The 25,872-nt window shown below is 31.9% G+C and overlaps 1 protein-coding gene across 2 annotated transcripts in view; it reads right to left on the bottom strand.

Annotated features, from left to right (window-relative positions):
* Window positions 1-25,872, bottom strand: part of ZBBX (zinc finger B-box domain containing) — a 100,919-nt gene that overhangs the window by 15,995 nt on the left and 59,052 nt on the right. Inside the window, exons 12-18 of one of the 2 annotated variants that reach the window (XM_012752203.3) lie at window positions 22,966-23,075; window positions 22,467-22,567; window positions 21,146-21,225; window positions 19,353-19,495; window positions 12,870-13,171; window positions 6,600-6,753; window positions 2,235-2,348 (exon numbers count right to left, since the gene is read on the bottom strand). In XM_012752203.3, the coding sequence (XP_012607657.2) occupies window positions 2,235-2,348; window positions 6,600-6,753; window positions 12,870-13,171; window positions 19,353-19,495; window positions 21,146-21,225; window positions 22,467-22,567; window positions 22,966-23,075 (1,004 nt within the window). The remainder of the gene's footprint in view (window positions 1-2,234; window positions 2,349-6,599; window positions 6,754-12,869; window positions 13,172-19,352; window positions 19,496-21,145; window positions 21,226-22,466; window positions 22,568-22,965; window positions 23,076-25,872) is intronic. The other variant, XM_076004139.1, reaches the window with a different exon arrangement.

Raw genomic sequence — 25,872 nt, 5'->3', positions numbered from 1 at the left:
TACAGAGGTGGGAAGATGGAGTGGAGAAGGATTAAGTTTTGTCAGAGAGTGGGAAGAATCAATGAACTTGCTGCTAAACACACATAGCTACCATGTGTGTAGCTACCATGTTTTTACATTCATAAACTTAAAAAATTATGGAAAGGAGAATTAATTCCTTTATAAGCTGGCATCAGTTCAAAATATAAGATTTCTATAACTTGTGGCAGAGCCTAAAAATTTTTATTTTATTTCAGGCCACTACACCTATCCAGAAAGCCATTTTCCAACTCCCCTAACTGGTAAATGTTATTATTTTTTAAAGACTCAACTGAAATGTCACCTGGTCTCTAACATGTTGCCAGTCTATACTTTTCAATGGAAAAGTCATTATTTTATCATCTCTATTCCTAAATACACTGAGTATTTATCTACCTCTATTATAACTGATAAAATATACTATTACTAATACCTCTCTCCTAAAGTACATTACTTATAGTCCTTTTATAGAACTTATACATGGCATAACCTTTGTGCTTGTACATATATATGTAGCAGTTTTATCAAAATATGATTTTTTGACTATCAATATCAGCATACAGAGTTGTTGATAAAATTAATGCAATTTCTTGAGTCTTACCTCAGCTTTAAGGAATCAGAATCTCTAAGAGTGAGATCCTGAAATCATCATTACAATAGGTTTCCCAGGTGATTATGCTCTCACCTACTTGTGCAAACCTCTGCCCTGGACTCTAAGTTAGTAGGCAATAGAAACAAGTGTGTCTTTTATATCGTTGGTGTCTTATAGTGCCTGGCCTAAGGTAAGAGCTGTTTGTTTTTTATAGCAAATTATTGGTTTCAACTGATCTGCCCAAATTGATACATAAAAGGATTTGGTTACTACTTATTTATAAAGATATGCCTAAAGAAATTTGTAATAAATTTCTTATAGTATACGTACAAATTTGTTTTCATCAGCAATGACTTACAACAGTTCCTTCTGACTACCTCAGAAAGAAGCAACCAGAATTTTTGAAGCTGCTGTAGACTTTGATGTGAAAATAGGCACCTAATTATAGAGCCAAAATATTTATCATAAATGGATTGTTTTTCCACTAAAAAATTTTTATATCTGATAAATTCTCAACATAAATGCATATGGAAAGAATCTAAGCTAGCCAAGAAGTTTTAATCATAGAGTTTAGGGCAAGAGAGATGTATAAATTTTATATAGATGGACAAATCATATGTAATTAAATATCTGGCTTGAATATAGCCTTTAAACCAAGGCAAAAAGCCCACTTTGTCAAGTATTCCTCTTAAACTGTTAATTCCCTAAGATCAGGAAACATGACTTATGCATCCCTTTATCCCCAGGGCCTAGCATAGTGCTAATTTACTCAAAACATGTGTGTCGAATTGCCTTAATTCATTGATTATCTACTGTAACTTCTTACAAAATTCAGCATAAAGCAAACCTACTATAGCAGATATAATGGGAAACAGTAATGTCCTAAAAATGCTAGTGATTTTAAGGGTGTCATACAGTCTGTATACACTTATCTGAAAAGTATTACAATGGACAGTCAACATGTCAAAAGAATTATCCCATGCAAAATCTTGCAATTACTTTGGTTAGAGAATGGAATTAATGAACTGAGATCAAGATTGCAGGATCAACACATACAGCATGAGTTAGAAATGAGCTATCTAAGCAACAGCTATAAGCAACAATCTTAACCGAAGTCAATTGTTTCACATATGGCTCCGTCTGATCACAATATGAACCAACTCAAAGAGTATGCAAAATCCGATATAAATACACTGCTTTCTGAGTGTGTAATGAAACTGAGTATGTATTTCATAAGGACTGTTCAAAATATACTATAACTTGAGCTACATTTTACAAATATTATTCTCTAATACATTGTTATAGAAAATAACCATATATATTTCTATATATAGAATATAAAATATATTTCTATATATAAAATAACTATATATAATTTCTCTATATATAACTATATATAGAAAATAACTATATAAGACTATAATTCATGTCACTTGAGAGGAATAATGAGCACAGCTGGATTTTCGGTTTGGGAAGAAAAGTCCAGAACAGTTAGTTAAAATAAATAAGTTTAAATTATGTGACTGCCAAAACTAATTTTCAGGTGCCTAGTAAACTGCTAAGAAACAAACTACTAAATAAGTAAGCCACCAACATGGTACTGCTGCCTTCGAGTCAACCTTACCTGTCTTTGGCTGTTTTCTATTTGATGATGGATTCTGGGCACTCTGTAGAACACCCCAAACAACTGCATTATCAGCATATGCACTTATGCTATAGTCTGGGATCCATTCTCTGTCTTTTGAAATGGAAAAATTATAAGACAATAATTCCTAAAGTTCTAAAGTTTCTAAAGGAAAAAGTCTATATTGTCAGTTTGTCATATTTTTTGTCTTACTGCACAATATTTAACTGAATACATAATATTTATAACAATGATACACATTATATAATATAGAATCTCATAATTATAAAATAAAAACCAATGTGTTTATATAACCTGATTTAAATAAATATCTATGAATTCCAAACACAATATATGCTTGAATAAAAACACATACATATATACACTTGAATAAAAACAAATATTATAAAAAGTATATAATAATACAACATAAGGTATAATAGTTTGTACATTAATAAACATATTTGAAAACATAGACCACCAAAGAATATAAATGACACCAATACCTAACTTTCAAAAGGAAATAAAAAAATCATGAAAAAATAGAAAGTACGAATTTAACTAGTAAGGAGATTGAATCTGTAAGCAAAAATCTTCCTACAAAGGAAAATCCTGTAATGAATGGTTTCACTGGTGAGTTTATCAAGCTACTTAAAGAAGAGCTAACATCAATCCTACTCAAACTTTTCCAAAAAGTTTAAGAGGAGGGATACCAACTCATTCTATGAGGCCAGCACTACTCCAATATTAAAGACAAACAAGACACTACAAGAAAAGAAAACAACAAAACAGTATTCCTTATGAGCAGTGATGCAAAAATCCTCACCAAAATACTAGCAAACCAAATTCAACAACATATTAACAAGAGTAGACACCATGATCAAGTGAGATTTATTCCTGGAACATAAAGATACTTCGACATGTGAAAATCCATCAGTGTACTATACCACATTAACAGAATGAAAGAAAAAGAAATGATCATCTCAATTTATGCCAAAAAAGCATTTAATAAAATTCAACACCTTTTTATGATAAAAACACTCAACAAAGTAGGAATAGAAGAAAACTGACTTCATATAATAAAAGTCATATATGAAAAACCCACAGCAAATATTGTATTCAATGTTGAAAGACTGAAAACTTTCCTGCTAAGATCTGGAGCAAGCCAAAGATTCCTGCTTTCACCATTTCTATTCAACACAGTACTAGAACTTCTAGCCAAAACATTTAGGCAAGAAAAAGAAATAAAAAGCATACAAATTGGAAAGGAAGAATTAAAATTATTTCTGTTCACAGATGGCATGATCTTATACAGAAAACTCCAAATATTCCACAAAAAAAACCCCTGTTAGAACTAATAAATGAATGCAGCCAAATGGCTGGATATAAAGTCAATAGAAAAAAAAGCAATTGCATTTCTATATAAACTAACAATAAACAATCTGAAAAGAAAATTAAGAAAACAATTCCATTTACAATAGCATCAAAAAGAATCAAATACTTAGGAATTAACTTAACAAAGGGGTGAAAGACTTGTACAATGAAAACTATAAAACATTACTGAAATTAAAGAAGACACAAATAAATGGAAATACATCCCATGTTCATGGAGTAGAAGACTTAAGAATGTTATGATGTCAATACTACCCAAAGCAATCTACAGATTCAATGTAATTCCTATCAAAAATTCAATGACATTTATTGTAGAAATACAAAAATCCATTCTGAATTTCATTTGGGGTTACAGGGGACCCAAAGTAGCCAAAACAATATTAATAAACAAGAACAAAGCTGGAGGACTCATGTTTTTGATTTTAAAACTTACTACAAAGACAACAGTAATGAAAATAGTATATTACTGGCATAAAGACATGTAGACCAATGGAATAGAATAGAAAATCCAGAAATAAGTGCTCACATATGGTAAAATTATCATTATTATTATTTGTCAAAAATTACATATATTCATGATGTACAACATGATGTTTTGACATATACACATGATATAGAATGGCTAAATCAAGCTAATTAATACATGCCTTACCTCACATGCTTATCATTTTTCTTGTGATGAGAACACATAAAATCTATTCTCATAGTCAAATAATTTTGGGCAAGGCTACCTAGACCATTAAATGGGCAGAGGACAGTCTTTTCAATAAATAGTTCTGGAAAACTTCATATCTATACGCAAAAGAATGAATCTGGACCTTTACCTAATGCCATCCACAAAAATTAACTCAAAAGGGATCAAAGACATAAATATAAGATCTAAAACTACAAAACTCTTGTAAGAAAATATAGTAGGGCAAAAGCTATATGATATTGGATTAGGAAATAATTTCTTAAATATGATTCTGAAGGCATAGGCAACAACAAAAAACTATAGACAAGTTGAACTTTATAAAGTTTTTTTAAAATCTCTATCAAAGGATACTATCAAAAAAGTAAACAGGCAACCCAAATAATGGCAGAATATATTTGCAAACCATATATCTTATAAGGAAATAGTATCCAGAATACAAGAACTCCTAAAACTGAACAACAAAACAAACCAATTATAAAATGAGCAAAGGACTTGAATAGACATTTTTCTAAAGAGGATATACAAATGCCTAAAAATCACATGAAAAGATACTCAATAACATTAATCATTACAGAAATGTAAATATAAACTACAATGATATATACTATCTAAGACCCAAGAGAATAAGTACATTAAAAAAATAGCCGGGCGTGGTGGCTCACGCCTGTAATCCTAGCACTCTGGGAGGCTGAGGCGGGAGGATTGCTCGAGGTCAGGAGTTCGAAACCACCCTGAGCGAGACCCCATGTCTACTAAAAAATAGAAAGAAATGAATTGACCAACTAAAAATATATATACAAAAAAATATTAGCCGGGCGTGGTGGCGCATGCCTGTAGTCCCAGCTACTCGGGAGGCTGAGGCAGGAGGATCACTTGAGCCCAGGAGTTTGAGGTTGCTGTGAGCTAGGCTGTGCCACGGCACTCACTCTAGCCTGGGCAACAAAGTGAGACTCTGTCTCAAAGAAAAAAAAAAAGAAAAAAAAAATAGAAAATAAAAGGTATTATCAAGGACATGGAAAAATTGGAACTCTTGGCCCTATCAGCAGGAATGTAAAATGATACAACCACCGTGGAAAACCGTATGGCTGTTTCTCAAAAAACTAAAAATCAAACTACCATATGGGTAGTTTGATTCTGCTTCTGGGTGTATACCTAACAAAATTGAAAGCAGGGTCTTGAACAGCTATTGTACAACTCATCTTCATGGCAGCATTATTCACAATAGCTAAGATGTAGAAGCAAACCCAAGTGTCTATTGATGGATGAATAGATAAGCAAAATGTATTATATCCATATAATGGAATATTATTCAACTTTGAAAAGAAAGTAAAACTCTTTTTTAAAAAAAATCCTTTTCAATTTTAACAGTGATATGCACGCTATGTCCCATAGAGTCTTAGATTTTGGAAAGGTACATAAAGGAGAAACTGAGCAGACAGAGCTTCAGACCTTCTATCCTCACTTTTCTATATTTCCTATTTCTTTTATGAAAACAAAAGGAAATTATGACACATGCTGCAATGTGGTTGAAACTTGAAGACACTATGCTAAGTGAAAGAAGCTATTCACAAAAAAGCCAAAATACTGTATGATTCCAGTTATATAAGGTACTTAGAGTAATCAAACGATTAGAAAAATAAAGTAGAATGGTGTTTGCTAGGGACTACTGGCAAGGAGGAATGATGAATTAATGTTTAATGGGTATAGAGTTTCAGTTTTGCAAGATAAAAATAGTTCTGGAGATTAATGGTGATTATGGTTGCACAACATTATACATGTATTTAATTCTACTGAACTATACACTTAAAAATGATTAAGATGCTAGATGTTAGGTTATGTGTATTTTACAACAACAAAATTGGAAAAGAAAAGGAAATTACAGATATGTCTCAGAAATTTCACAGATCTTGAGATTTTGAGGTATGTTCTTATGATAGGATTAAAGAATCACTATATAATATTTAACAGTTGATAAAATAATTCAAAGAGTTTCCACTATTTCACAATTTAGTAAGGGCCATGCTTCCAAATTCTAAAAATATTCTTTCCCCAGTTTCAGTATAGCCATGTTTTCTCACATTATGATAGTAGCCTTAAATATAAATATATGGCAATTCACACAAGGTTAATAATTTTAGCTAGGCAAGAAGGAAATAATTTTATTCATTGAACAGAATTGCCTGGTTTTCTAAGAGGAAGACAGAGAGGTTTAAAAAAAAAAAGAGTTAGAAATTTGTTAGGCTGGTACATAGGTCATCTGATTTCATGTATGAATTTACCTGCAAATGTAATCCCAGTACTGGAATAGCTGCATTCTAAAGTATGAGAAGGAGGTAAGTTGACTCTTTCATTTTCATCAGAAATAAAGAATCTCTCAAGTCCTTGATATTGTCCAGTTATAGGCTTACTTCTGAGGGCTATTTCTTGTAACAGCTAGAAAACAAAATATTCAACAAAATTAAATTCATTTTCTACGTAATTAAAAAGAAGTACATTCATTCATCAAATAGCCAGCTATATACTTGGCATGAATTCTGCCCTTATAAAATTTAGGTTCTAATAATGGAGACAAATGATAACATAATATATATATATGTGTGTGTGTGTATATATATATATATATTTCTAAAATGTATAAACCCCAATTGGAATAATTATCTGAAATTTACAGTCAATGCAAGGAGGACAGAAGTTAATAAAATAAAAGGAAATTGTCATTTCTCTCTTTTTTATTTTCTTCTCTCAATGTTTTTACACATAAATTATTCTGGAATACATAGCATCTTTCATATGCACTGCCTTTGAACTAGTGCCTTTGTCTAAACATAAAATAATTTCAAAGGTGAAAGTAAAATACCAATGGGCATATATGTTTGACAATGGTTGTAGACAAAATGCAAGTTAGCAAAATATTCATCATGAAACAAATATTTAAGTAGGAAACTGAGGCAAGAGGAAGATAAGCAATTTCTGAAGTTTGTATAGCTTTATATAGCTAGAAACTAGCGGACATAGGCTTTGAACACAGATCTGTTTGATCTAGGCTTATTCTACCACCCTATTAATTCATTTTTATGTGCTCTTATTCTGGGATAGAATATAACTGGGATTAAAAAAAAAATGCCACAAGAATCTAGCTAAGAAACAGATGAGTAATTCAGAAGAGTTCCAGATGAGCTTAAAATAATCAAAGTAGCTATCAGTAGTATTTAACAAATCCTTAATGACTCTAATGCCCAATACAGTCTGTTTCAAGGAATTAAATAATATAAAGGAAATTGCTATAACTCTATACAAATTTATAAATCATAGAAATGAGAACATATTAGAAAACAAAGTTAGCAACCAACAAAGATCAAAGTCCACACTCTCAGGACACCTTCCCTGGCTTTCCCAGACATTTATTAACAATTACAGAATTTCCTCAACTTTAGTGAGGAAATTTCATATTTGAATTATGCAATTGCAAATCTGGAAGGGTTTTAAATGTCTTGATTTACAGATAAGAAAACTTAGAGTGATATTTTATTTTATTTGTTTTTGTTCAAACTCACAAAGTTAACTATTGAAAGTTTCAGAACCAGAACAAAGGACCTCTGACTAGTTCATGTTCTTCCCAACTGCTGCCCTACAACTTAGTACTTAATTCCATAGGAAGTTCCACTTTATGAAGAAATAAATTTGTTGAAACTGAAGTGCAAAATGAACAATCTTACACTCAATTTGGATGGAGCACAATAGATTTCTAAGTAGTTCTTCTCAGTGAATGCCTTCTGCTAGAGCAGGAGGAGAATAAAAACAGTTCAGGGCTAGTCATTAAGGATGAAAAGAAAGTAGATTCAACCACTTAACTATTCAGAAGCAAAAATTTAGTCCGCAAACTGTGAAGTGTCAATTCTTCTGATGGCCTCTTTAGAAAGCTCTCTTTATCTTACAGCCCCCTGTGGGTTACCTTTTGTCTTGCAACTCCTCAAATTCTCTCTAGCTGTGACCTAACAACTTCAGTGATTCCAGGGAGGATCTTAAGAATCTTCACCACTCATTTTAAATCCTTTTACAATTGGAAAGTGGTGGATAATTTCTGTGAAGCTGTTTACACTTTTCTATCCCTCAGAGATAATTGCCTAGGAATGGATTAAAATATAGTTTATTTTATTCATAAAAAGGGCAATCCTCAAGTTAGAGATCCATTAGTTTGTTGAAGATTCCTTTAAAATCCTAGGACAGATTCTTCCTGAACAAATTGCAAGTCTCTCAGTCAAACATTCCCTATGAGGAAAAGGCAAGTGTACATACAACTACTTTACTACTGTCCAAAACTACATTTAGTCTCATCTATTTGAAAAAAACAATAACCATGTAAGCCATTTTACACGTCACTGGCTTTTGATTATTTCAACAGGTTTGAGCCGGTGAGGATGTTATGGATCCCAGGAATTTAAATGCTCATTCAGATTGTTTCCAGAGCTAACTCTGTTAGAATATATTTTATACTGAGCAATTTATAGTGTTAAATGATAAAACAGTAATATGTCCTAACCACACATACCCTTCTTTGAATAAACATCTAAACTTATTGATAGACCTTTTACATTAATCCGATAGGGTGGTATATTGAATATATCACCACACAAAAGAAGTAAAAAAACACTGCTGGAATTTGGGGCAGGGGGCTCCTATTTAAGTCACAGCTGCCCTGACAGACTCTGATCAGTTGAGAGCAGGCCAGGAGGTCAGGCGGAATGCAAGTCACCGTATTAATTGCCTAAATTGAAGGTTCCCTGGAAAACTGGATTGGAAAATGGGCAGGGCCTGAGGGTAATACATGATTCCCTACTCCTCTCTTACTGAACTGAGGAGAATGACAAGGAAAACTTTTCCCAGTGAGTTTATTACATGAAGACTTGTAGAAGGGAAGTAGAAAAGGACAACACTCCATTGAGAGCTTGCTGGTAAAGAAGAGATCCAAAGAAAGAGAGGAGATCAGAAATAGATCCAAACAGACACATACACAAAAGGAAAATAGCAGACACACATAAAAACAGGTGGGCGTGGAAGTGCAGGGAGAGGTAGAAAGAAAGAGACATCTTAGCAATATAATGAGCCAAATTTATCTCAAGGCCATTTCCATGCCCTGGTAAATAAAGCCTGGTGGATATCAAATTCTGATAGTCTTTAACCAGTTATTACTCCTCGTTCAATACAGAGAATTGAGTAAGGTGTTGGGTTGGCAGGGTTCATTCCAATTCTGCACCCTTCTTGAGATGAAGCTTAGTCTCCTTCCCTTTATGGGAATATGAGGGGCAAGGAAATAAGTAGTCCTCTCCAGAAAAGCATTTAACTATCCTCGACATAGACTAAGGAGTGCCTCACCTAAAATTGTAGGTAATTACTGCCTTCTTCAAAAATAGCGAAGCAACAATTCTGTTGTTGTTATCCCAAAATCAAAATAGTTGTGCTATATGCAGATTCTTTTCAACATCCAAGTGGATAATACTAAAAAATTCTCATAAATCCTCAATAAATCTGGTGAGAATATTTCAGTAAATTTGAGTAATTGTTTCCTGAATAATTCACGATATATAAAGCACTATGCCCAATAATCTCATCATTTACCACTTTTAACAAAGGAACATGTTTTTTACAATAGCCATATACAGAGTCAAAATACAATTAGTAACTTTTTAAACATTTCATTTCTAATTATGAAATACTTAAAAAGATGAAGATATGCACATTATATAACTTATTCACGTAATTACTGATATATCAGTAATTAGGGAATCCAATTCTTTCATACTAAGCAGTAAGCCTGCCTGACCTTCCTAGAGGAAGATATTATCTTTATAACACTGGACAATAAACATACCTGCTCTTTGCTTTGGAGAGAGACACAATCTCTACCTTCCAAGGCTGTTTGCTATATAAGCACCCTTGAAAAGATACTTTGGAACAAAGGTAACTAGTGCTTTCACTCAATAAATGTGCAAAAACACAAGAGACAGAAGAAGAACTTTACTCCTAACACTAACCATACTATTTTCACTTTGATGCATTTCTTTCCTATTTCAATTAATTAAGTTTTCTATATTCTCTTTTTCCTTTACTGTTTTAGATAATACATTGTATCTGTAATGTCTGTAATATTTTAACTGTAACTCAAAGTATTTAACACGTATAATTTTCTAAAACACTGTAGTTAGTCAATGATTTCCACTCTTCTTTACAACATAAGACCTTACTAGTTTCAACACAATATTGTAAGTTATGGTTTTATATTATTTTCATTCAAATTTATTTTCTTATAATTCTAACTTAGGCATGGTAATAATTATTTTATAATACATCTAATATATTTGCCATTTCCCCCGCACCAATTTCTTACATCCTATTTCTTCCTTCTGGGTTCAATTTCTTTCTTCCTGAAGTATATCCTTCAGTTGTTCTTTCAAGGAGGGTAGTAAGAAGTAAATTACCTGAGCCTTTGTCTAAACATACCATGATTTTACTCTGTCTTGAATGACAATTTCACGAACCTTAAAATTCTAGATTGTTAGTCAATTCTCTTAGAACATTAAAGATAATGTTCCACTATGTCATGTGTTAAGACTATAAGTTGCGTGTATGAGTATTTTACTGTCAATATAGTAATTGCTTTTTGGAGATAATCTTCCATTACCTCTGGTTGCTTTTAAGACTGTCTATAATGTTATGACTTGTCTCAAAAATATATGTAATAGTGTAGATTGATTTTTATTTATATTGCTCTGGAATAATACTTTGTTAATATTTTATAATCCCTCTTTCACACATACTAATTTTTTATGTATCTTTGCTGCAATACAAGCATTTTTTAAAAATTTATCTTCCAGGTTACTAATCATCTATTTATTAATATTTAATATGCTGTTTATTATGTTCCATAGTTATAATTTCAGTGAATATAATTTGAATCTTAAGACCTTCTGATTGGCCTTCATAAATAGAGCAGTTCATAATATCTTATTATTAAGTGCTTGGATTCTTTCCTGTCTATCTTGAAGTATTTTAAATATAATCTCACAGGATAGATTGTGTCTCTTTCTAGACCAAAGAGCAGGTTGTTTTACTGTTCATTGTAATAAAGATAATATCTTCTCTAGGGCAAAAGTCAGATGGGCTTACTGCCCAATATAAAAAAATTGGACTCCCTAAGGTGAGAAATCCTGTCCTAATAATATAACCCACTGTATGTGCAGGTGGCACCTAACTCTATTGTTTGTTCTCTTTGCTGAAATTCATGCTAGGATCAATTTTTTTCTCCATTCATGGATGGGGAAGATAAGCCCATCTGTAGTGGGGCTTTATTTTGGAGAATTTATTTTGAGTTAGCCTGTAGAGATGCCTTTCTACAAAGCATTAGGATTTACCTCTGCCAGATACATTAAAGTATTAAAGGCATGCACTAACAATAATAATGTTAATTTCTTGGCTTAAAAATTCCAAACAAGAAGTGTGTATTCAAATATGTATTTGAATAGGTATATCTGAACTTGTGCTAAATGAAAGCCTAAGATTTCCACTTTTGAAGTCAGATATTTTATTGACCTGACACAAATTTCCTAAGGAAATCAGTTTCCCCTAATCTTGTTGCATGTGTGGGTATTTCTCATTCCTCCCAGTGTATTACTTCAGTGACTGAGCAGAACTTTAGGGATCTAAGTTTTTGCAGTGGTCTCAGTTCCGATTTCTCACCTCACAAAGGCATACCCCTTCACAAAGTGGGCACCACGGGAAGCCAGTCCTCAGCAGAAGTAGCAGCTCTCAAGGATTAACTCTTCTGCTTTTTTGGATCTGTCTTCAATGTGGGCACCATTGAGATTTATCATAAAGGAATTTTAAGGGTTGTTAAAATGTTTGACTTACTCCAAAGGGTTGTTAAAATGTTTGACTAATTTCCAAAGAATGTATTGGTAATAGTCAGAATTACTAAAGTTTTCTAGTATATAGAATGGAGGTTCAAATATAGTTTTAAAATTTGGCAAGAATGCAATAATGATCTATTTTACATTTTTGTTCTTTGATGAGCAACAAAAACTACACCTCTATTTCTTTGTTAGCCATATTCCTGAAAGAATTATCTTCTTCACCTTATACTTACATTAAGCCACAGAAACCAGTTCTATCTACAAATCTGCATTTATTTCATTTTAACCAGTGACTATACTATAGTAAAAAGCTAAAAAGGATTTATTACACTGTATTATTCATAATAATGAATTTCATTTGGAAAAGTAACAGCACAATTACTATAGTGCATAAGGTAAGCCTTAAAGTATTATTTGTTGCAGAAAGCCATTTGTTAAAATGGCATTCACCATATTAAAATTTGTCCTGGAAGTCATTAATGTTTTTCCCATATGAGTCAGCCTTCACCTACTTCACAATAATATAATGTAACACATTTTAAGGCCAATGGAAAGTAACTTAAGAATGTATTGTGTCACTATGACATTTTCTTGTGAAATTTCTTATTAAATTTTAATATAATAAACATAATAGAGATTTACCAGTGGCGACTCTCTGGTTTTAGAATCTTCAACATTTGGCCTCCCATGCAGATTGCTAAATACCAAGGGTTCTTTGTTGTCTTGAGATAATTTCTCTTCAATGGAAGGTTTTTCTATACTTGGTAAAGAATCTTTGCTCCCAGGTGATATATAGGAATCATCACACTTTTGATTACTTTTTATATCTATAGTCTTTTCTTTTAAATTTCTTTCAAAGATGCTGCTTTCCTCTATTTTTTCAATATCAGAAGAATAAACGTTGGAATCCACAGTGTTGTCAAAATCTGTATTTGAAGTTCCTGCTGTTGAAAACACAGATTTATAAAAGGCACATAAATAAATTTAAACAAATAAATTAATTAAACTGTTTATAAACCAAGAGTTCTGTGGTAAAAAAAAAAACAAACCTTTATCAATGAACACTATTTTATTCAAATTCTTTCACTGAATTTTACTTTTACTATGCTTACATTCATACATGGTATTCATAATTTATTTATACAGCCAAACATTAATGAGGTAGACTAATGGAAGGAGGCAAGATTATATTTTGCAGTGAAATCTTAAAATTGATGCACATTTTTATTTCAGCTTATGGTTTAATTCCAACTTCTCCACCTCAACTTCTACTCGCATTTTACAACCACAATCGATGAAAAGTAATGCAGAGGGAACATTTCTTCCACATTCTACCTCTTTTCCCTAGCATGCCTAATGATAAGGAGAGGGCATAGGGAAAACTTCCAGATGAAAGAATAGCAGCAGTTGGGGGCACAGAGAAAGTGTAGCAGGACATCTGCCTCTAGAAAGCTACAAAATGAGCAAGATTATATCAGTCACACACCTCATTATGTCTGAAGTAAATCATTCGTTTTCACCCAGGCTGCAGAACGAAATCATCTACAGGTATACTTTAAAATTGTCAGTGTATGGGCCTGACCCTAAACCAATTAAATCAGATAGTGGGAGTGGGGCTCAGGCACTGGCCATTTAAATTTCCCCCCATTAAGTTTTCCAGGTGATTATAATGTGCAGGCAGGTTGCTGAAACCCTAGTCTACATTTTCTGAAGAACAAAAATTCTTTAAAAATGTTTATACCACATTGCTTTCAATGTAAATAAAAGTATGTATATCATTATTCAGATTGAATACAGCTTCATCTGGTTAGCCCTTATTCTTTTTCCAGAACAAATATAGGTAGACTATAAAAGCAGAAGCTTTTACTAAAATAGTTTCCAGTGATGTACATTCTTCTTTATAGCTCAAATGACTTACCTGTTGTATTCAAATGTTTATATAACTTGGCAATTATGCATAATATTTACAACTTTCATGTCCAACTACTGTCACATCTTATACAGCACAAATGTTGTGACAAATAAAATAACATATATGCCAGAGAAATACTTTTATAAAACGATATCATAAAGGCTATTCAATATGAACGAAATTTCCACAATAATGCTACATTTCCCTCTTAAACTTGAATATAAATTATCTGGTTTTTTGGAAGAAAAAGATGCCATTGCCTATATAAAGATGTCTACAACCACCATCCATAATATTTCTGTAGAATTGCAAATTCCACTGTTGGTATCCATTCCTGATGAAAAGTAACAAAACAGCCTTTTAGTAATGTTAAAAGTGCAATGCAGAAAGTACAAGTATTATTTAATTTAGTCTATTCATTGAAAATCTAAGACATAGAAATAATGACTTAACATTCAAAAATATATCTGATCCATCAAATAGACAAACTAAAGAATAAAAATCACATGATCAAATCAAGAGATGCAGAAAAAGTATTTGACAGAATCCATCATTTGACAGAATCCATCACCAATCCATGAAAGAAAAAAATTCTCAACAAACTAAAACAAGAATGGCATATCCTTAATTTGTTTTTGTTTTTAACTTTTTTTTATTTCAGCATATTACAAGGGTACAAATATTGCCCTTGCCCACTCGAGTCAGAGCTTCAAGTGTGTTCATCCCCCAGACCGTGCACATCACACACATTAGGTGTGGATATACCCATCCCCTTTTACCCTATCCTATCTGCCTGACACCTAATGAATGTTATTACTACATGTGCACTTAAGGGTTAAGCAATTAATACAAATTTGATGGTGAGTACATGTGGTGCTTGTTTTTCCATTCTTGCAATATTTCACTTAGTAGAATGGGCTCCAGCTCTATCCAGGATAATACAAGAGGTGCCAGATCACCATTGTTTTTTGTGGCTGAGTAGAACTCCATGATATATATATACCACATTTTATTAATCCACTCATGTATTGATGGGCACTGGGTTGATTCCACATCTTTGTAATTATGAATTGTGCTTCTATAAATATTCTAGTGCAGATAATTTTTTTATGGAATGTCTTTTCTCCCTTTGGATAAATGCCAGTAATGGGATTCCTGGACCAAATGGTAGTTCTACTTTTTTGAGGTATCTCCATATTGCTTTCCACAGAGGTTGTACTAGTTTGCAGTCCCACCAGCAGTGGGACTCTCCGCATCCACGCCAACATTTATTATATTGGACTTTTTGATAAAGGCCATTCTCACTGCAGTTAAGTGATATCTCACTGTGGTTTTCATTTGCATTTCACTGATGATTAGAAATGTTGAGCATTTTTTCATATGTTTCTTGGCCATTAGTCTACCTTCTTTTAAAAAGTTTCTGTTCATGTCTTTTGCCCCCTTTTTGATAGGGTTGTTTGATTTTTTCTTGCTGATTTTCCTGAGTTCTGTACATATTCTAGTAATCAGCCCTTTATCAGTTGTGCAGCATGTGAATATTTTCTCCCATTCTGTAGATTGTCTGTTTGCTCTTGGCTATGCAGAAGCCTTTTCATTTGATCAGGTCCCATTTATTTCTTTTTGTTCTTGCTGTGATTACCTTTGGGATCTTCTTCATAAACTCTTGGCCTAGGCCAATGTCTAGAAGAGTTTTTCCAACATTTTCTTCTAGAATTCTTACAGTTTCATGCTTAAGTCTGTTTCCTACCATGAGTTGGTTTTTGTGAGAGATGAAAGGTGTGGATCCTGTTTCAGTCTTCTACATATGGCTATCCAATTTTCCAGGCATCATTTATTGAATAAGGATTCTTTTTCCAAGTGTATGTTTTTGTCTGCTTTGTCAAAGACTGGATGGCTATAGGAGGATGGTTTTATATCTGGATTCTCAGTTCTGTTCCATTGGTCTATGTCTCTGTTCTTGTGCCAATGCACTGCTGTTTTAGTTATCATATCCTTGTAGTATAGCTTGAAGTCTGGTAAGTGGATGCCTCCCAATTTCTTCTTTTTACTTAAGATTTCAGCATAGTATTAGCTTACAAAACAACATACAGAAATCAGTAGAATTCCTATACGCCAACAACTGTCAAACTGAGAACCAAATCAAAGACTCAATACCCTTCACAATAGCAACAAAGAAAATAAAATATCTAGGTATATATTTAACTAAGGAACTTCCTTAATTTGATAAAGAACATCTACAAAAAACCCTATAGCTTTAACATATTAAATGGTGAGAAAGTAGAAACTTTTGTGCTAAAATCAGGAAAAAGGCAAGGATGTCCCCCTCTCACCAATACTTTTCAATATCATACTAGAAGTTCTAGCTAATACAGTAAGAAAAGAAAAGGAAATAAAATGTATACAAAATGATAAGTAAGACATTGTCTATTTGGAAAATCTAAGAGACTCACAAAAAAAAAAATACCTGGAACTAATAAAAAATAATAGCAAGGTTGAAAGACAAAAGATAAACATATAAAAGTCAATCAGGCTCCTCTACACTGGTAATGAATAAATGAATTTGAAACCTAACACATAAATCTATTTATATTAGCACCCCCAAAATGAAATATTTAAGTATAAATCTAATAAATTATGTACAGGATCTATATGAGGAAAACCATGAAGTTCTAATGAAAGAAATTAAAGAACTAAATAAATGGAAAAATATTTCATGTTGATGCATAAGAAGATTTAATATTGTCAGGATATCAGTTTTTTCTAAACTATAGATTTACTGCAATCCTAATCAAAATCCCAACTTACTGTGTAGATATTGTCAAACTTATTCTAAAGTTTATATAGAAAAACAAATGACCCAGAATAGCCAACACAATACTGAAGAAGGACAAAGTCAAAAGAATGAGACCACTCTATTTCAAGAATCCCTATCAATCTACAACAATTAAGACAGTGTGTAGTATTGGCATAAATATAGACAAATAGATCAATGGAATGGACTAGAGAGCCCAGAGTAGGACCATATAAACATAGTCACTGATCTTTGATAAAAGACCACAGGCAATACAGTAGAGAAAAGATAGTCTTTTAAATAAATGAAACAACTAGATATCCACATGTAAAAAAATGAATCTAGATATAGATTTTATACTCTTCACAAAAACTAACTCAAAATTAGCTGAGATCAGTGGTTAATACCTGTATTCCAAGTTCTTTGGGAGGCTAAGGCAGGAGGATAGCTTGAGGCCAGGAATTTGAGGCCAGCTTGTACAACATAGACCCTGTCTTTACCAAATTTTTTTTAAAAAATTAGCTGGGTGTGGCAGCACATGCCTGTAGTCCTAGCTCCTTTGGAGACTGAAGCAAGAGGATAGCTTGAATCCAAGAGTTGGAGGTTGCAATGAGCTATGATTGCACCACTGCACTCTAGGCTGGGAGATAGAATGAGACCTTATCTTAAAAAAAAAAATTAACTTAAAATGGATTATAGACCTGAATGTAAAATGTAAAACCATAAACCTCCCAAAACATAACATAGGATAAAACCTAGATGACCTTGGGTATGACAATGACTTTTCAGACACATCAAAGAAAAAATTGACAAACTGAACTTCAGTAAAACTTATGCTTTGTGAAAAACACTTTTGAGATAATGAGAAGATAATCCATAGGCTGGAAAAGTATTTGGAAAGACATATCTGATAAAATAGTATTATCCAAAATATACAAATAACTTTTAAAACTCAACAATAACAAATCCAACAACCCAATCAAAAAATAGGCAAAAAGCCTGAATGGATAGCTCAACAAAGAAAATAGACACATAGCAAATAAGCATATTAAAAGATGCTCAACATCACATGTCTTTAGGGAAAAAAACAAAAATGAGATATCACCACATACCCTTCATTAAATATATTCCTAGGTATTTTATTGTCTTTTTTGCTATTGTGAAGGGTATTGAGTCTTTGATTTGGTTCTCAGTTTGACTGTTGTTGGAATATATTTAACTAAGGAGGTGAAAGATCTCTACAGGGAGAACTAAGAAATATTGAGGAAGGATGTAAACAGTTGGAAAACCATACCATGCTCAGTTTTGCTGAGAACCTAAAACTGCTCTAAAAAATACATGTTTTAAAACTATGTATTTAAATAACATTTATATAGGCATTTATGTTCAGCATTTTCCCTAAGGCAACAGGAACTCCATGCTTTGCTTGGTCAAACAACTCTCATCTTCTGGACCATACCTGCAGCATTGTACAGTCCTAAATTCCCTCGTGCTATAGTTCATACTTGCCCATGAAGATTTAGTGGCTTAGTTGAAAATGTCATGACTAGCAGGATTACCACAAATTTATTGTTTTCTATCTTCTGCTTCCCAATCAGAGAGTAATCATCAGTTTTACAACTACTCATTTTAAATATGCCTTCTGGTATCTCTCACAGTCTTCACATAAGATATATTTATTGGTTTTTCTTAAAATCCTACATAGACCAAATATAATACATAAAAGGAAACCTGATATTTATCTAGTTCCTATATTTGCTTAGGAAAATGAGGTCTAAGAAAGTGACATGTTCAAGGTCACATAGAGATTTAAACATAGAACTGGAAACAAAATATGACTCCCAGGTCAGAATCTCTTTAAGTGATGATCTCACAATATGAAAATTGATATGTATATTCTAATTTATATTAATAGCATAATATAATATAGCATAATATAATATAATAAAGCATTCTAATTTATATTAATAGATCCCAAGGAAATTACTAGTAATAATAACATAGAAATATAAACAAGATGATTTGTTTGGTTTAGGTTTGTCTCATATGAGCCTTTATGCCAAATTTGAATATTTTTGCAAGATATTTAATGCAAGTGAAGGCAATACGTTGCCAATCAGGCTTCTGTCATTAAAAGGTCTTCCATGTTATCTTTTAACAGTATTTCTGTCCATAATCACTTTTAGAGATCCCTATATTGGCTGATTTTTCTCATGAATATACCCACTGTTGTCCATGGACTAAAAACAGTATCTGCTCGAAAATTATATATTTTCAACTAATTTTCTTCTGAGCTCTAAATTTTCTGGTTTTAAAATGAACACCATAATGATAAAGCTTTTATAGACTACCATACATATTGGTTTCATTAAATTACCAACATGAACTGTAAATACTATTAAGCAATTAAGAAAAAAGCTACCTTTTGAATTATCTTTACAATATGTAGGGCTGTTTCTCAGACAAAGATGTGATAGGTCTATTTTCCCGTTGTTGAAAACATGATGTTGATAGATGCCATTTTCATATGGAAAATTATTCTTCTGATAATCATGAAATGCATAACTTCCATGTGTAGGGACAAACAAAAGAATAAAGTTGAAAGAAATGATACAAAAGAAAATAAAGGAGTCTCAGTTTATTAAAACAAAAATAGTAAAACCTTAATGGAATAGGGTTGTTTACATTAATGTAATATTTATTTTAACCTTACTGTGAACACATTCTAAACTAGAAGCAAGTAAATAGTATAATAGATGTAAAAGGAATAAGCAACTAAACAAAATTAATTTGAAGTGCAAAATTTAAATTGAAAGTTTCTTTTTTAAAACATACTGAAATAAGTTTGATTTCTCACTTTCTTCTAAAAATGGAGTGTCATCTTTCAAACTCATTAAAATCTTATGAAATCAATGTTTTATTACTATATAAAAATATTTGTTCATCAATGACTTAAAAACAGCATGTGGTATTTAGGTTTCATAATGATTACTATCTATAAGCATAGTTACAATTAAGTAACATTCTTTATGAATTGAATAATATATTTAATAGTAGTTGATATTTATGTAAACTCTACAGAGAACCACCATAAAATTCATGGATTATACTTAACCAAAAAGGTGCTTTTGTGTCACTCATCCTCCCCAGTAGAGAGATAAAGTTAATGTAGTTAACTACGGGTACCTCCAAACCAACATTCTAAAACTACTGCCAAAACATGATCAGTAACTTCCTCCACCTTCTCTAACACCGAACATAGGGGTCAAAGCAAAGACATGTGATAAGATATATAAAAGAATCAAATTAGAGAACAAAAATGTCATTCATTTCCTTGGAGATACAGAAGTGGATATAAACCTCTTATCTGCTGAACAAAAAGTTGTCTCCTGCCAAAACCCTGCTTCGAAAAGTACATTTGCTTCTAGTTATCTGGTTCTTTGTATCTAAACATGGGGCTTTTTCAGCCCAAGGGCATCACTCAGGCCCATAGCTGTTGCAAAATGCTGATAGGAGCGTAAGTTGATCTGAACAAAGAATTGGTGAAGGGGACACTTAATAGGAACTTCATTCCACTGTTTACTCAAGTTAATACTTTGTAGTCAAACACCTGAAATCCTAATGTCTTAACAGCAAAAGGGACTTGAGTAATTTTTAACATTACTAAAAGATACAGTTAGATATTATTTTTCACTTGGAAATGACAAAATTCTACAAAACAATTATAAAGTGAACCATTATACTTCATTTATTTTTGTATCACACATTTAAAAATCTACCTAGGAAACACTGTAGCACAAGAGCTCTTTTAGTTTCTCAATCTAATTATTTATAAAACCTTTTATTTAGGGTTCATAGCAAACTAAAGTAAAAAGAATCCAGAGTATCTTTGGAGAAAAGCAAAAAGCTTATACGAAACATACCAGATTTTGTCAAACATTTTAAATAATAGCAATTCCTAAGTTCAGTATAATCTATTAAATAATCCAAATATTAGGTGAGAGTACAAACATATCACTATAGACAATTTTGTAATTGCTAAATATTAAATATTAGCAACATTGCATGCAAATTTAAATATGGCTTTAGTAAAATATACTCTTAACATTAAAGTCACATGTTTTTGACACAATGAGTTTCTCATTTAAAAAGATAGTTGATTTTTTTTGATATGGGTTTTTAGTAATCATGCAAAGTAAATTTGAAAGATCTTACCTTTGTTGAATGTCTGCATCAGCTAATTCAACTTTGTAAGGCACAGTGTTTCCTGGTTCTTCAAATTCCTCTTCATACTTCTTATTAAATGTATGTTATATAAATTTAATATTTATATAAATGTTATGTATATATTAAAAGATTACATAAATTGTATAATATTAGTATATTTAATAAATTTTATATATTAACCAACTAATTTATGGATGATATTTAGAGTACTTTCTTCCTACAAGTAATGTCATGAGAGCTCTATTATATTTTATAACACATGAGTTCCAGGAAAACTAAAAAAATTCAACTGATATTTATTGAGGGTATTTGCGGTGTCTGTCACTTTATCACTATTACCACATCTAGGACCAACAATAATAACTTATATTTAGCAAGGTAAGTACTAACTGCCAAGTAGAGTAGTGACTAAAGAGTTTTTAGTTCTGTGATGGGCACATCATAAGTTTACTCCTCTATGTATCAACAATTTAATGAATAGCACACACACTCACACACGTGTGTGTGTATTTGTCCAATATCTCAAATTTATCCAGAAGAAAAATAAAAGTGTTACTAGGCAAAAGAAAAAAATAAATAAACAGAAGCTATCAACCTGTCAATCTAAAGAAGTATTTATAGAGATACTTTGCCTATTTTAGTCTTTTTCTATAACAGCCACAATAAGAGGAATACCTAGGACAAATGGTACATTCAGCTTTGAGATAACTAAGAAGTCAGAAATGCACTGAGTCTAACCCTTAACCTTCAGGCTGGAGCTTCAGCTCTGAATGGCTCTGGCTCTGGCTCTAGCTGATTACATTTTGGTGTCTTCTAGAGGTTTGTGTTCATGTTATCATTATACTAAACCTCTTAAATATTAAATACTATTTCTTCCTTTAAACAGAAAATAATATTAAATGACTTTCAAGAAACTAAATTTTCACTTAAATTTTATAAAATAGATACCATGCAATCAAAGGGACTGATCTTTGCTAAAAAGCCTGATAACATAAAGAACTAAACTAACAAAACACCAAATTACATTGCCATAAGTTAAAATAGTGACATGCCTTCTTATCTCCCATACTGCATTGCTTCCAAAAACAAAACAAAACAAAACAAATGACAATACCAGTTCAGCTCACCAATTTACTCTCTATAAAAAATTCTGTTTTACTCTTATCAGCATATTTAAATTCACTGGTAAATTTCCTACTAAACTATATTGAGCTATGAAAGAAATATTGTAGAAAATAATATGTAGATGTAACTAAATGTTATGAATTTCCTGTTTGTTAAGGTATGTGAATGGTAACTATGCACTCACATCATCAAGTTCGACTATCTTTAGAGATGGTTCAGGTCTCTCTATGTTTAATTCTTCAACTGGCAGAAAAGGATCTGGATGTTGTACTTTGATCTCTTCAACTAGGAAATAAGATTTAAAAATATTATCATCAAAGGATATATCTTACTTGATAATTTCCTTTCTTCAAATTATATAACTAACAAATAAAAGGATGGTGTTCTGTACATCTACACAACGATAAATATTGTCACTTTTCCTAGGTCAAATGAAATACACATTTTCTTAGCATTCAATTTTTAATGTCAATAATGACATTATTAATATTTAAATTAAGGCAGAGTAAATTTAGAGAATGTGAAGAAGTGAGTGTGCATGATTTTTGATCTGGAGATAAAGAATTACATAGCACAATTGAGAATGATATGTTAAAGAAAAGCAAAAGCAGATGCTTCTTAATATTTAGTGTATATAATTTAAAATAATATATTTTAAAAATATCTAATAAATCTGAACGAACCATCACTATCTTCATCATTTTCATTTTGAGAACACTGTGCCTCACTAGTGGTTTTACATGGATGTATAAGTGTATCCGGTAGCATGTTAAGAAGTTGCTCTTGTGGAGTTCTACAAAATAAGAAAGAAGCAATCAAAAGACTAAAATACATTATCTGAGACTTTCCTAGACAAGATCTTGATTTATTTATCAAATGAGTATACAAAATTAATGATGAAACCATAACTTTACCTTTAATTCAAAGAAGACAACTGTAATTGTATAACAGAATCTCAATGTACTAAAAACAATTGTAAATCAACTTGACATCACACAACATTTTAAAATTGCATATCCTACGGCTTTTTGTTTAATATGAAAATCAAAGTTATGATAGAAGTCAGTGTTCTCTCAGAAGCCACATGGAGTCCATAAAACATACCATTCTATTTAAAAAGCTAATTTATGAATGTGAGTTTTATCTCACAGTCTTGGCATTTTGTCAGTGAGTTCCAAGGGAACCTGAGGGCATTTGTCTGAAATTTCACCACACCAGCAGGCTGATAAAATAGGTTCATAGGATATGAATGTGAGGTGTTCTGGCTGTGGCATCTATTACTTAATTAACAATGAGGACTGATGCAGCCCATTTCACATGGAGGCACTGAAGCCCAGGAATTCTCAAAAGTTGAGAGTATATATTGGGTTCCAGAGGTTATGCCCAGATTACTGGGGAGAGAAGTCACCGTTTAGCCAATGATATAAGCAGCTGCACAGACCTGGCCTTCTAGACCACGCAAGCTCATGAGGTTCCCACACGAAAGGCAGAGCATTCTTCATGCTATTTGTGGTTAACACTGATACAAAACTTAAAATGTACCAGGCTCTGTTATTGCTAATTTTGGCATATTAAATTTTAATAGGTATTAAATAGGCACTAATATTATCTTAATTTTATAGTTAATGAAATTTAAACACAAAGGAGAGAAACAAATTGTTCAGTCAATCAGGTGCTGAATGCAAAAGAGGAATTTGAATTCAAGCAGTCTGCTTCCCCAAGCCCAGATTCTTAACTATGTCCTTACTTTGTATTGCCTTTTTCGCAACTTGAAAATGCTCTAAACATTTGATAATCTTTTAGTAGTCTATGATTATGCCCATTTTCCAAATATGTGTAATATATATGTCAGAAGACTATAAAATATTTATGTATTATTTAACTTAACAAATTTATCTTAACAAATTATTTATCTTAACAAATTTGTTGAGCATGACATCTTACATCCATAACTTAATGAAATTATAGATAAAAATATTAAATAGTATATGGTCAAAGATAAATTGGCATCAGGCCACAAGAAACCTCTTTTCAGTCTGACATGTGTTCACTGAACTAAATTTTATCATACACATATAAATATACTTTTATTCAGATACTCCTTCTTTATAGAGTGAAAAATTCTCTAATTTTATGAGTAAATGCTCTGAACCAAAGACTATTATAATTGAGATAATGAAGTATCAGAGCTTTTATGTCTTATAAATTGTTTATTTTAAGCTCAACATTTTACAAATGAGAAAACTTGGGCCAAGAATATTTAAGTGATTTGCCCATAAACAAACAACTAGTTAGTCAGTGAACTAAGTCTGGCTGGAGTTATTGGAACCCTGGCATCAATGTTTTTTGTTCGTTCGTTCGTTCTTTCTTTCTTTCTTTCTTTCTTTCTTTCTTTCTTTCTTTCTTTCTTTCTTTCTTTGCTTATTCATGGTAAACATATACCACATTTTATTAATCCACTCATGAATTGATAGGCAGTTGGGTTGATTCCATATCTTTGTAATTTTGAATTGTGCTACAATAAACATTTGAGTGCCGGTGTCTTTTTGAAAAAAAGATTTATTTTCCTTTGGGTAGATTACCCAGTAGTGAGAATTTATGAAAAAGACACCAATGGCAAATACAACAGCAACAAAAATAAATAAATGGGACTTGATTAAATTAAAAAACTTCTGCACAGGTAAGGAAATAATCAACAGAGCAAATAGACAACCTACATACAGAATGGGAGAAAATATTCACAATCTACACATCTGATAAAAGGTTATATCCAGGATCTACAAAGAACTGAAACAAATCAGCAAGAACAAAACAATCAATTTTTTTAAAAAAACATCTTGGCACATGAATAAAAGATTAAATATCTTTTAGAGTAGTATAACCTCACCATATTTTCCCTTTTTAAAATTTAGCAAATACATATTGAGCATTGACTAATTCTGATGGGTAAATGTGTAATGAGTACTTTTAAATCTGTTCTGTTAATGAATGTTAGGCTATTTGTATCAAAGTGGCCAGGCAAGATTTTTTTTAAATGCTGAGTCTCAAACCCACTCTCAGTAGTATAAAACTGCTTCTGATGATCAGCTAGAATTGAGGATTACATGCAATGAAATGATTGGTGGAATTGGAATCAGAATACCAGCTAATTGCTAACATCTGCCCTTAAAATACTCAATCCAAATCTTCTGCATTGTTTCATGAAGATTTTCTAGATTTAAAAGATCCACTGGAGATTTTGCTATTAAGATCTATCAATACTATCATTTTGTCACAAATGGCAGATTTCCTTCTTTTTTATGGCTGAATAACATTCTATCATATATATATATATACACACATATATAATATTTTATTCATATATTGATGAACACTTAGGTTGTTTCCATCATTTGAAGGCCGTTATGCTAAGTGTACTAAGCCAGACACAAAAAGAAAAATACTATATGATCTCACTGATAATGCAAAATATAAAAAAGTTGAACTCAAAAGCAGAGAGTATAATGGTGGTTACCAGGGCATAGGGGTTGGAGGAAATAGAAAAATGTTGGTCAAAGGGCCTAAAAGTTTCAGTTATGCAGGATGAATAA

Source organism: Microcebus murinus, chromosome 1 (genome assembly GCF_040939455.1).
Source record: "Microcebus murinus isolate Inina chromosome 1, M.murinus_Inina_mat1.0, whole genome shotgun sequence".
In the NCBI taxonomy this organism is placed as follows: domain Eukaryota; kingdom Metazoa; phylum Chordata; class Mammalia; order Primates; family Cheirogaleidae; genus Microcebus; species Microcebus murinus.
This window is presented reverse-complemented; position numbering and strand designations above follow the sequence as displayed.